At 40.5% G+C, this 13,961-nt stretch overlaps 1 protein-coding gene across 4 annotated transcripts; it reads left to right on the top strand.

Annotated features, from left to right (window-relative positions):
- The first annotated feature begins 3,108 nt into the window (after positions 1-3,108).
- On the top strand, positions 3,109-5,481 carry BEX5 (brain expressed X-linked 5). Of its 4 annotated transcripts, none has more exons than XM_004283496.3 (3): positions 3,109-3,266; positions 4,388-4,454; positions 4,888-5,481. In XM_004283496.3, exon 3 carries the CDS (start codon positions 4,918-4,920, stop codon positions 5,254-5,256), a length of 339 nt encoding a protein of 112 aa, XP_004283544.1. In that variant the 5' UTR covers positions 3,109-3,266; positions 4,388-4,454; positions 4,888-4,917; the 3' UTR covers positions 5,257-5,481. The 4 variants fall into 4 exon arrangements, with proteins under 4 accessions (XP_004283544.1, XP_049561189.1, XP_033268336.1 ...); XM_049705232.1 differs by having other exon boundaries at positions 3,152-3,262; XM_033412445.2 differs by lacking the exon at positions 3,109-3,266 and adding an exon at positions 3,392-3,650.
- Positions 5,482-13,961: the final 8,480 nt, after the last annotated feature.

Genomic DNA, 13,961 nt, shown 5'->3' with positions numbered 1-13,961 from the left:
GTTGCGTGTTTGTGTATGTATGCATATATATGTGTGTATGTATATATACACACACATTAAAAGTACATAAAATAACTATGTGTTTATATATATATACACATGTACGTATTTATTATATATATTTTCAAACTATATATATTATAAAAGTATGGATGTATGCTATATTCTCTCAATCTAGTTTTATATAACTCCAATATTTCATAAATTAGTATGATTGATTACAACCTGTGTTGGTGAGGGTGTGAACAATCTTTTTGGAGGGCAATCTGCCTATACACATTTATTGAAACAGTACTGGTTACTGTAAATATATGGAAATAATACCCATATGAGTCAATTGGGGATTGGTTAAATAAATTATGATAATTTGAACAGTTTTGAGACATTAAAAACAGGGAGAGTAGTAAAATTGTTACTAACCTGAAAATATTTTTAAGCAAATAAATAAGCAAGTAGCAGACTAGCTTATGGTATATTATTCTATTAAAATAGATACATGAATAAATTATGTATAATACTGAGTAGAGAACATTTACTAAGATTATACACTAAAATATTTATCTTTATACATTACAAGTTTATATATATATATATATATATATATATATATATATTTTATATAAGAAATCTCCAAAGACCAAAACATAGGCTCATCTTTAAGAAAATTTTATATGGAATGAACTGAAATAAATATTTTTAAATGACCATTCGATCTTCAACTGACTCAAATGGTTCAGAAAATAATATGTCCTTCTACATGAAGAGAGAATGATAAAGCAAATGTAGCAAAATGTTAAAACTGGGGAATACAGTGAAGGACATGTGGGGGTTCTTTGTGCTATTTTCAAAACTATTCTGTAATTTTGAGGCTATTTCATAATAATAACAATGAGAGCTTTTTGCTTTGTTTCATTTTGTTTTTTTGCCCATGACATGGATTCCCAACCCTACCTAATATTAAGAATTGTGTAAAAAACCTAAATGCAAGTTCTCAGGCCTGGCTCCAATCTACTGAACTAGAATCTTCAGAGAATAGTCTGGGAATGTTAATCTCAGGTGTCTGCTATTATCTGGCAGGTATAGAAAACATTACCTGATGACTATGACAACACTTTTTAAAGAATAAATGAAATAAGACAAAATGAAACAAAATATAAAATAAAACAAAATTTAAAAAATATAGTAAACCAGTGTTGGTGAACACATAAGAAAACAGGAATGCTCATACATTATAGGTGCCAAATTGGGACAATATTTTTCAAGGCCAATGTCTATGCCAGTTAAAAGCATCCATAATCATGTACAGCAATGACCATTCTAGGAATTTAATACCTTCATATTATTATCAAAAATTTATGTACAAAGAAGTTCAATCAACGATGTGTCTCATAATGAAAACTACAGACAGCCCAATATCCATAAACATGGGAATGGATGTGTGTGTATTATCTTTATTTTGAAGGTAAATATTTGGACTGATTTAGAGTAAAAGTGAATAGTATAATTCCTGAGGCAGGGATAAAAACGATATTGTCCTTCCACTTTATCTTAATTCTAAATTTTACCGAGGGCTTTTTCTGGCACCTTGGGAGCTTGCTCAGCCCAGGCTTAGGACAACCTAGATGTGCCAGAGATTTTAACATTCCTAGGGTAACATCCACCAATAAAGGATCCACATCTGTGGATAAATGCTCCAGTTTCCCATCTCTTATTGGGATAATTCTGAGGAGCATTGTACATGGTTCCTTAGACTTAAGAGGGTCCCCAGCAGGATTGGACCAATTGCCTTTTGACTATGTCTGTCTCTGGTGCTATATTTTTTAAAAAACATTTTCATCCTAAAATTATATACAAAATAACATTTGTTATATACTATTTTAATGATTTATGTATTTTTATCTAAATATTTAGTGTCTGTATTTAAGTGTATAACAGGAATAACACACTTCGTTTTTTTTTCCAAATAGTTAACCAATTATATCAGCACCATTTCTTCAGTAATCTAACCTTTCACCACTGATTCAAAATATTTCAATAAGATTACTAATATTTCTCCATATTTGGGTTTGAAAATTGGCTTTCTCTTCTGTTTCATTTGTCCTATATTTACTCTGGTATAATATTGTTTTAATATTGTGGCTTCACAATACTTTTTACCTGTTAGCATAACTTTCCCAAATTACTGTTCTGAATTGTTGGAAGACCTCAGTGTTGCTCTATTTTAGAAGCTATGCTAGAGTCTTTTTGTAAAGTGAAGTTGTACTAATATAATTTAAATATAATTTAGAGGAGATGATACATTTGTCACAGGTTCTCAAAATCTGAAAATCCACCATCAAGACTCCATTAGACTCACTGCCTCATCTCATGAAAGGACTGCACAGAGGCCCTTCATAAGGGAAACCAGCAGCATAGGTTTATATTCCAAAGTCCTTAAAAGGGGGTGAGGGTGCAATCTGGAGGGTCTATATTTATAGGATGATTCAACAGCAGAAACATGTTGCCAAGTTTTTGCAACTTGAATCGGTTTTCAACTGAAAATAATTGTATTGTCTAATTATAACAACGAAAAAATGAATGCATGCTGATGGGAAACAGAACAAAAACAATCACCCACCCCTTCAAAAAGTAAATAAACAGAAAGGGAAATAATTAGAGTGAAAGTGTTTTTAAAAATGTTACCTACTACCTATTTTCCAGACTCCCTAGCCTTGCACACCCCTCCCCCGTCCCGGTTCCAGCCTGGGACAAAACCAACAAGACTAATAGGGTCAATTCTAGGCTTTACTTGTCGGTGAGTGGAAGGGAAAGAAGTGGGCATTTAATATTATAGAAGAGGAAGACGCAATTCTTTAAAAGCTCCAGCAGAAATCAGGACAAAGGCAAATACGACAAAATATTATGACCCGTTTGGTGTCGAGGATGCTAAATAGGAAAATAAATAAATAGATAAACAAATAAATAAATAAATAAATAACGGATGGGCAGTACCCAGTGGTATTGGTGGGGGGAAGGTGGGAATGAGGAGAAAGGTGGCCCCGCCCACAACCCACTGCAGCTCCTCAGGTACGAACCATAATTGGAGATCTGAGCTCACAGTGACGTAGCCCTTACGAGACCTAGAGCCCGCCCTTGGATTAGTCTCTCCTCCCAGTTGCAGTCCTTAGTCGTTTGTGGCTGTATGCCGGCTCGCTATTGCCTTGAAGACGGGCGAACCTGTCCCCAGGAAGGAGGAAGTCGTAGAAGCTGACCCAGATTCTTGGCAGGTTGGAGGGTGCTGACTGGGGAGGGGAGCGGGGGCCTCAGGGCAAAGACCAGAGCGGGTCCAGGACTGGATTCTCTCTGTCCCTTACCCGATGTCCACACGTTTGGTGCAAGAAATAGAGGGCTTGGTGGGAGGAGATCAAGAGGGGCCAAGGGTTAAGAATGGGTACCAGTTGGCATCTCCTAGGAGGTGGGCGATCGGGCGACGCCTGGAAGGGAAGGACTAGAAAAGGAGACGGCGAGGAAACGGTCTGATTCCTGCAGGGCGACGGGAGGGGGCGCGCAACCGGTGACCCTGGGTTGGGGATGGCGGACTCTGCATCGGGTCTAGGCCACTGTTCCCGGTATTTCTTCTCCACCCTCCTTCCATTTTGGAGCCGGAAATGGTGGGCTGCGGGAACTCCGGGGAGGGGTGGGGGAAGGGGACCGGGGCGGCTGCTGCAGAGGATAGGGACAGGGATTAGGTCTGGGAAGCACGTCCTTTCTGTAGAGGAGGCAGTCGATCGGGCGGGCTACTGACTTCGGGATATAGGCGGGGAACGAGAAACAGTTTCCGGTCCCTGCGGGTCGGTGTGAGCGTGGGCGCTACCTGCGGACCCTCGGGTAAGCCTGACAAAGCGCTGACGCCGCAGCGGGGACAGGTTTGCAATGCCCACGTTACCTCTTCATCCATCTTGATGCATAAAATGGTGGGCAGTGGCCCGAGGGTGAGCTCCAGAAAGTCCACTGGGTCCCAAAAGGTCCTGGCAGATACCCAGATTGAAATTCTTTATAAATGAACCATGTAGCCACCCAGCAACCTCTTCGGACTCCCACGCCCCGCAAGTTGTCCATTTGCGTTCAAGAAATGGTAATTAGATGACGGGAAGGACGAGACAGTGGAGATAAGGGGCCTAAAGAAGAGGTGAAACTGGTTTGGAAATAATCAGCTTTGATTTCTTCTGGAAGGCAGGGTAGCGCGTCACAGGGCGGGAAAAGAAGCTGTGAGACAGGATGGAGGAGAAAGAGAAGGCAGCAACACATTTCTAGCAGAGTCCTAAACCAACAACGGAGCTGGTGTCCCCTGATACTGGTCCTTTAGTCGAGTGATCAGTCCTGGCCATTGTCGAATTTCTGTCTGCAGGTCTTTAGGTCCGTTGGTGCAGCAGATTTCAAGGCTACGAGAGGAATATTGCTTCTGATTCCTGCAGGTATGGGAGGTGCCTGGGACCCTTTGGTGTAGGGGTATCAGGGATCAGAACAGAATTTGGGGGACTCCCAGCCCTCCCTGCCCCACTTAAGTGCAGGAGAAATCTGGCCGAGTCTTTAGAAACTGTGGGCCTCTGGCTGGTGAGGGAAGAAGGGAGTAAAGGGGCAAGCTCTGGGGTGCCCCTGGAGGGCATATCAAGATCCCTGGAGGCTAAGACCTGGTTTTTCAGCGACGGTCCAGCCCACTACCTGTCCTACGTTTCTGTGCCAGGAGTGGCCCTGGGACGGATTTTCAGGGAAAATGGTGGGCTTTGGGGCAGGGCTAGATCTGCGGCACCCCTTAGAGGGCACACGAAGTCTCTCAGGTGGGAAAACCTTTGCTCACAGAGCTCTGAATCCTGTTCTTACAAAACATTCAATCCTTTTATCTACTAGGAAGAAGAAGCAGGAAAAAAAAATCTCAAGATGGAAAATGTCCCCAAGGAAAGCAGAGGAGAGGAGCAGGTTCCAGTGCAGAATGAGGAAGCCCGCCCTTTGGGAGGTGGTGAAGGCCAAGAACCTGGAGGAAACATTAGAGGGGAATGGGCTCCACCTGCCCAAGATTTTAGAGAGGATATGCCCAATAGGCTTGTCAATAACATTGACATCATAGATGGAGATGCAGATGATATGGAAAGGTTCATGGAGGAGATGAGAGAGCTAAGGAGGAAAATTAGGGAGCTTCAGTTGAGGTACAGTCTGCGCATTCTTATTGGAGATCCTCCTCACCATGATCATCATGATGAATTTTGCCTTATGCCTTGAATGCTGAGGTTAATAATCGTATACCACCCTGCTTCCCAAACTTGCATTTTCTTGATGTACCCTTTACTGTGAACCTTTTGTGTTCTGTCATTTTTCTGATTGGAGATTTAATTTTCACTTTTGACTTAGTCTGTAAGTTTTTCTGTCAGCAGGGGAGATTTTATCAACTTGCATGGAAAGATGTCTATTGCATATTGTAAAGCTAATAAAGCAGTTTAGAAAGCAGTCTGTAGATATACTATCTCATTTAAAAGCATGTATAATATAATATATATACACATCAGAATGCATCTTTTTCTTATTTTCTTTATTTTTTTAATGTTTTTTCTCATTTTTCCAAAATGAATACACATGTGTCAGAAAAAAATGTAAGATGTAAATAACTTACCAATCAGCTTATAAAGGGAATGGAGACAATAAATACTTGAGGCACAATTTAAAGACATAAATCTTATATTACCTCTGGATCTCTTATTTAGAAGCACAAACCTGGCAATTATTACAGATATGTTTCTTTAAAATCAGCCTATTTGTCTATAAAATGAAGATAGTACATGCTTTATAGAGCTACTGTGGGAATCAAATTAGGTAATGACCGAACTCTGTGGCTGGCTCAGTCGACACATGCAAGGCCCAGCCCTCTAGGTGTCCTTCATATTTAGGTAAGGACCAAAGGAGTAGGCCTACCAGCAAGTCCAATTGACTGCCAGGTAGGAGACACCTTTCTACACCTATGCTGCTGTGTCTCCTTTCCCTGGATAATGCCATGACTGCGAGGCACTCCTTCCCCTTCTGCTAGGTGTTCCTCCCTCCACTGGTCCCCACCACTGCTGATGTGCTGGAGTCTTAAAGGTGACAAAGACCCACTGATATTTTTGGAGCCCTCAGTGGTCTGAATCCCCAGTTTGCCCATTCAGAAATGTAGAGGATGCCCCTTCCTGCTTTAGAGTTATACTTAATTCAGGTGGGTACTTCCCCAGTGCTGCTTAAGGATCCAAACAGCCCTTTGCGGCTTTTCTCAGACTTTTGTCCTCACCCCCCATTCCCCAAGATAAATCTGAGTGACACTCATGATAGTGTGCTCAGAATTCAACTATCTCTTCTATCCTCCCATGAATATGGCCCAGTCTTCTTGGCAGTCCATTTTCTGCATAGACACTGCTACAGGTTTCACTCTTTGTATACACAGGTGTTGGGGTGGCTTTATGTCCCCAAGACTGTTCTGGTCCACACCACCCTCACCGCAGGAATCTTTGGTAGTCTCTACTCACACCAACCTACATGGATCCAGAGCAGTTTTCCTCTTCCTTTACTTTGATTTTTGCTCTGCTCAATAAACCTGTAATCACAGATCAGCGGGAAACAGGATGAGACTGGGGATCCAGGAGACGGACCCTTGTTTTAGGACATGTTCCACCACCCAATCATCACTGCTCCCTAACTAGACTTCCCTTCTTACAGTAAATATATTCTCTCATTTGTCCTGGTACCCTCAGTGCCTAGCACAAGTTCTGGTAAGTTGTACGGCACTGCAGGTAGTTATAACCGAGTTGAAAGTCCTGCAAGCTGGGCCCAGGTTTGCCTCTGATCATTTGTGAGCAAGTGACTTCTTTTCTCTGCAGACTGTAGCTTGCAATTGAAAAAGGAACACAATAGAGAAAGCATTATACATCAGTTTCAACACATGGATGTTGTAATATTAATATATGTCAGTGTTTATCAACATGTGTTATAAAGACCAGCTGCATCAGAATCACCTGTGAACTGGTTAAAAATTCAGGAAACTAGATTTTACTCCACACCCACTGCATACTACAAGTTCATCAGACATCTCTGGACTTAAAGTGGAGGCCCCAACTCTAGTTCAAGTTTCCTCATTACACACACACACACACACACACACACACACACACACACACACACACACACACACACACACACACACACACACACACCAGACTTTATTTTACCACTAGGCCATCCCCTTTTTAAAGAGACAACTGTTTTATTTTTATGCTGTTATCTTTAGTGCATAGGTTGTAACCTTGGCTGCAGGCTTGAATTACCTCAGATTTTAAAGTGGAGCTCAGGACCCAATTACAACCTATTGAATCAGACTCATTAGAAGTGAGATCAAGGGATCATTACATTGTAAAAGCACCCACAATGATTCTGATGTACATGTAGAGTTCAGAACAACTGGGTATAATTTGTCACTAAAATATCTTTGGTTTATTTTCTCTACACTATCCTTGATTGACTGTGTGAGCATAAGGAAGTCATTTCATTTATCTAGAATGTTTTTCTTGTGAAAGACACATCAGAGAGGAAGAATTACACCCCAAAATCAACACATGAGCTCCTTGAAGTTTGCTAGCCTATCAAATGCTTCGGAATCACATGTGGAGCTTGTTTAAAATACAGAATCCTAGCCCCACACCCAAGAACCACACTTTGATAATGGTGCCCAGGTAACTGCATTGTTAACAGGCTCCCAGGTAATTCTGATGCACACTGGAGTTTGAGAATTACCCATGCATATATTTTTGTCCCAAGTATATTAAGGACAAACCAATAAAATAACTAAAAAAATATAGATATATGTTAATCTGAATCCAAGGAAAAGATCAGAGAAGAGAAGGCCTATCTGAACATTAGAAAAAGAAGAAAAGATGAAACCATAAGGGGAACAATTGGTATATACTATGTAAAAATATTAAATATTCTGTAAAGCAAGACTATAAATAAAAGTTCAAGGGGAGGGTCTGTATGTCTTAATATGATGAACTGAACACCAGGTAATGCCTTTCACTCTCATTACAATATGGGCGGGCTTCCCTGGTGGCGCAGTGATTGAGAGTCCACCTGCTGATGCAGGGGACACGGGTTCGTGCCCCAGTCCAGGAAGATCCCACATGCCGCGGAGTGGCTGGGCCCGTGAGCCACGGCCGCTGAGCCTGCGCGTCCGGAGCCTGTGCTCCGCAACGGGAGAGGCCACAACAGTGAGAGGCCCATGTACCGCAAAAACAAAAAAAAAACAAAACAAAAACAAAAACAATATGGGGAAAATATAAACAATAAAATTAATAAAAATTACATTCCTCTTGCACATTTAAAACCTTGCTTGAGGGACTTCCCTGCTGGCACAGTGGTTAAGAATCCACCTGCCAATGCAGGGGACATGGGTTCGAGCCCTGGTCCAGGAAGATCTCACATGCCACGGAGCAACTAAGCGCATGCACCACAACTACTGAGCCTGTGCTCTAGAGCCCACGAGCCACAACTACTGAGCCTGCGTGCCACAACTACTGAAGCCCACGTGCCTAGAGCCCGAGCTCTGCAACAAGAGAAGGCACCGCAATGAGGAGCCTGTGCACTGCCACAAAGAGTAGCCCCCTGCTCACCATGATTAGAGAAAGCCCACGTGCAGCAACGAAAACTCAATGCAGCCAAAAATAAAATTAACTAATTAATAATTTTTTTAAAAAAACTTGCTTGTAAGAGTCTGTCCTAGCCATTTTGGATTTATCCATTAACAAAGGAGAGTTTATCTGCTTGTCTCAGGAAAAAGGTGGTAAGGTGAAAATAGGGATAAATACTCATTTGCCACTGAGCCTGCCACTCACCATTGGTATTGGTTTCCTGTGGCTGCTGCTTAAAAGAAAAACACAACAGAAATTTATCCTCTCACAGTTCTGGAGACTGGGAGTCAGAAATCAATGTCTGGGCAGGGCCAGGCTCCCACTGGAAGCTCTACTGGAGAATCCGTTCATTGCAATGTAACCCCTATCAAAGCTACAATGATCAAAATAGTGCAGTACTGGCATAAAGACAGACATATAGGCCAATGAAATAGAATAAACATCCAGAAAAAAGCTCGCACAGATATGGTCAGATGATTTTCAACAGGGTGCCAAGACCATAAAATGGGAAAAGGACAGTCTTTTCAACAAATTGTGTTGGGAAAACTGGATATCCACCTGCAAAAGAATGAGGTTGAACCCTTACGTTACACCATATGCAAAAATTATTTCAAAATGGATCAGAAACCTAATGTAGGAGGTGAAACTATAAAACTCTTAGAAGGAAACATAGGGGGAAATCTTCATGATTTCTCCCTTTGGAAAAAGAATGTCTATTTTATGCCTATTTCACCACTGAATTTGGAAACATGTAATTTCTTAATTTCACAGGCTCAAAACTGGAGAGGAGTTTTGCCTAGAAATGAATTAAACCTCAAGTCTCATCCAGACATGATTTAAATGATATTTAGATGAGACCAAACTTGGAGTTGATGCTAGAATGGGTTAATGCTTGGGGCCTGTTAGGATTGGATGAAGTTGTTTTTTTTTAATATGAGAAGGACATGAATATTGGGGAGACAGAGGGTTAAATGTTAGGTACTGAACTGTGTCCCATAAATTCATAGGTTAAAGCTCTAACCTCCAGTGTAGCTATATTTGGAGATAGGGTCTTTAAGGAGGTAAATAAGGTTAAATGAGGATATAGGGTGGGGCCACAATCAAATATGCCTAGTATGCTTGTAAGAAGAGGAGGAGAAAAAGGCCAAATGAGGGTATAATGAGATTTGGAGAAAGCAAACCCGCTGACAACTTGATCTTGGAGTTCCAACCTCCAGAACTGTAAGAAATTAAATTTCTGTTGTTAAAGTCACCTAATCTGTGTATTTTGTTATGGAAGACCTAGAAGAAGACCAACACAAGTTATAACACAGATTGATGGCTGCCAGGGACTGGGGGGAAAGGGTAAAGGAGGGAAACTGCTTAGTGAATGAGGAGTTTTACTTTGGGGTGATGGAAATGCTTTGGAACTAAACAGAGATGGAGGTTGCACAACACTGTGAATGTACTAAATAACACTTTATTGTTCTCTTTAAAATGGTCAAATTTTCTGGATTTTTTTATTGTGGAAAAATATACATAATATAAAAATTACCTTTTAACTATTTATAAGTGTGCAATTCAAGGGCATTAAAGTACATTCACATTTTTGTGGAAGCATCACCGCTATTCATTTACAGAAATTTTTCATCATTCCAAACTGAAACTCTGTACCCACTAAACAATAACTTTCCATTATTCCCTTCCCCACAGTCCCTGGTAACCACTATTCTACTTTCTGTCTATATGAATATGACTATTCTAGGGAATTTACATAAGTGGAATCATACAGTATTTGTCTTTTTGTGTCTGGCTTATTTAAATTAGCATAATGTTTCCCAGGTTCACCCGTATTATAGCATGTAGCAGAATTTAATTCCTTTTTAAGGCTGAATCATGTTCTATTGAATATATATACCGCATATTATTTATCCATTCATTTCTCAATGAACAACTGGGTTGTTTCTCCCTTTTGACTATTGTGAATAATGCTGCTATGAACATGGGAGTACAGATATCTGTTTAAACCTCTGCCCTCAATTCTTTTTTGAGTATATACCCAGAAGTGGAATTGCTGGAATATATGGTAATTATATGGATTTTTTTAAAAGGAAATGACGGTTTCCCACAATAGCTGCACAAATTTACATTTCCACCAGCAGTGTACAACTGTTCCAATTTCTCCATATCCTCACCAACACATTATTTTCTGAGTTTCTTTTTATAGTAGCATCCTAATGGATGTGAAGTCATATCTCACTGTGGTCTGGGTTAGCATTTCTCTAATGTTGAGCATCTTTTTACATACTTTGGCCACTCGTGTATCTTCTTTGAAGAAATGCCTATTCAAGGTCTTTGTCCAATTATTAGTTGGGTTCTTTTTGTTGTTGTTGAGTTGTATAAGTCCTTTATATAGTCTCTATATAAACCCTTTATCAGATATATGATTTGCAAATATTTCCCAATCCTGTATGTTGCTTATTCACTCTCTTAATAGTGTTCCTTGATGCACAAAAGTATTTAATTTTGATTAATTCAAATTGTCTTAGTTCTGCTGCTATAACAAAATACTATAGACTGGGTAAATTAAACAATAAATACTTATTTCTCACAGTTCTGGAGGCTGGGATGTCCAAGATCAAGGTTTTGGCAGATTCAGTGTCTAGTGAGAGCTCTCTTCTGGTTTGCAAATGGCTGCTTTCTTGCTGTATCCTTACATGGTGGAGAGAGAGCTCTGGTCCCTTCCTCTTCTTATATGGACAATGATCCCATCATAAAGGCTTCACCTCTGTGATCTCATCTAAATCTAATTACCTCCCAAAGGCCCCATCTCCAAATTCCATCATATTGGGGATTAGGGCTTCAATATATGAATTTGGGGAGGACACAAACATTCAGTCCATAGTACTCCACCCCGGTCCCCAAAATCTCATCTAAATAGTATCTAAATGAGATATGGGTGGGATTCTAGGTGTGATTCATCCTAAGGCAAGATTACTCTCCATCTGTGAACCTGTAAAACTGAATAATTTATGTGCTTCCAAAATACAATATGGAACAGGTATAGGATAGACATTCTCATTCCAAAGGGAGAAATAGGAGATTAGAAAGAGGTGATGGGGGACTTCCCTGGTGGTGCAATGGTTAAGAATCTACCTGCAAATGCAAGGGACACGGGTTCGATCCCTGGTCCTGGAAGATCCCACATGTCACGGAGCAACTAAGCCTGTGTGCCACAACCACTGAGCCTGTGCTCTAGAGCCCACGAGCCACAACTACTGAAGCATGTGCACCTAGAGCCTGTGCTCTGCAACAAGAGAAGTCACTGCAATGAGAAGCCCGTGCACCACAATGAAGAGTAGCCCCTGCTCGCGCAACTAGAGAAAGCCCATACGCAGCAACGAAGACCCAATGCAGCCAAAAATAAATAAATAAATAAAATAAATGTATAAAGGAAAAAGAAACGTCACATGCAAGAAGCACCATTTGAAAAAAAAAAGAAAGAAAGGGGTGATGGGTCCCAAGCAGGTCAAAACCTAGCAAGGTAAATCCCATTACATCTTAAGGCATGAGAATAAACCTCTTTGGTTCCATGCTCTGTCCTTTGAAGTTTTGTTATTTTTCTGAAAAGTTCATCAGCCACTGCTTCATGTTTATTCCTGCACCGTGTCTTCTCAAAGCTCTTGTTTAATTTTTTTAGTTTTGAGTGTGTTATTGCTGTATTCACTGTTCTAAGATACATACTTTAAATGGGAAATGCCTGAGAGATCTCCTTCTTACCCCTCCTTGTTATTCGAATGTGACCTCAATAGGTTTCCAATATGTTCACTTTCCCTCTGACGTGGGACACGACACCCAGAAAGGTCTTCCTGGCATTGAAGGACAAAAGGCCACTGAATCTAGTAAAACCTGACTCTTGATCGATAATGCTTTCAGAGAAAAATTTTGATCAAAAGGGTGAATATATGAAAACTTATAAACAAAAACCTCTTTTAAAATGGAGTCAGGAGGCTAGAACGGAAAGCTCTCATGCCCTACCACTCAAAGTCAATTGCAGACCCAACAGAAAGAGAAGTAACTTTACATCCCCAATAGGAAGAAGGTTACTACTTTACTACCCAGCAGGAAGAAGGAAGAATATCTCCTTGCCTGGTACAGCTCAGCCAATGAGAGATTGTCACAGCTCAGCCAGTGAAAAGCTACTACACTCTGAACTCCCAATTTCCTCCAAAGGACTCTTTGTGTATAACAGCTCCTCCCAACTCCCCCTTCTACTCTATTAAAGAGCATTCCTCTCCTCTGTTCTCCAGACTTTGCCTGTGGTTTGCCATAGCTTACATGTCCTGAATTGCAATTCTTTGCCATTCCTGAATAAATCTATTCTGTTGGTAAAATAACTGGCTGTTTTGGGACTTCTCTGGTGGTCCAGTGGGTAAGACTCCACAATCCCAATGCAGGGGACCAGAGTTCGATCCCTGGCCAGGGAACTAGATCCCGCATGCATGCTGCAACTAAGAGTTCGCATGCCACAAGTAAGAAGTCCACACAACACAACTAAAGATCTCACATGCCACAATGAAGATCCCACATGCTGCAACTAAGACCCGGTGCAACCTAAAAAATAAATAAATAAATATTTTTAAAAGTTAAAAACTGGCTGTTTTATTGTTTTAGGTCAACTGCACCAATTATCTAACTATTTTGTCTGTGCTTTGGGTGTCATATTCAATAAATAATTGCCATATTCAATGACATGAAGTTTTCCCCACCTTTTTCTTCCTTGGTGTTCAAAGTTTTAGTTCTTATGTTGAGATCTTTGATCCATTTTGAGTTAATTTTTATAAACGGTGTAAAGTAAGGGTCCAACTTCATTATTTTGCATGTGGATATCCAGTTTTCCCAGCACTATTTGTTGAAAAGGCAGTTTTCCCCCCATTGAATAGAAAGTAACTGGAATGAGAAATTCACTAGAGCACCTCATTGGTGGACTGGCTGATGAAAGAGTCAGTGATATTGAAGATAGGCGAATAGAGATTTTTGAGTCTGAGAAACAAAAAATAAATAAAAATGAAGAAAAGAACACAGACACAGAGAACCCTGAGACACCGTCAAGCATACCAATATAGACATAATGAGAATACAAGAAAGAGATGAGAAAGAGAAAATGTCAGGAAAATACATTCGAAGATCAAATATGATGAAAAACACTAATCTATAACTGACTTCTAATCAGAAATCATGGTGATCAGAAGACAGTGGCACATCATTTTCAGAATGTGGAAACAAAATGACTGTCAACCAAAA

The sequence above is a fragment of the Orcinus orca genome, chromosome X (assembly GCF_937001465.1).
Source record: "Orcinus orca chromosome X, mOrcOrc1.1, whole genome shotgun sequence".
Classification (NCBI taxonomy): domain Eukaryota; kingdom Metazoa; phylum Chordata; class Mammalia; order Artiodactyla; family Delphinidae; genus Orcinus; species Orcinus orca.
The sequence above is the reverse complement of the archived record's forward strand: the minus strand, read 5'-3'. Positions and strand labels throughout refer to the sequence as shown.

Coding starts and splice junctions, on each gene's coding strand:
- BEX5 (XM_004283496.3), top strand. CDS start 4,918: ATGGAAAATGTCCCCAAGGAAAGCAGAGGAGAGGAGCAGGTTCCAGTG.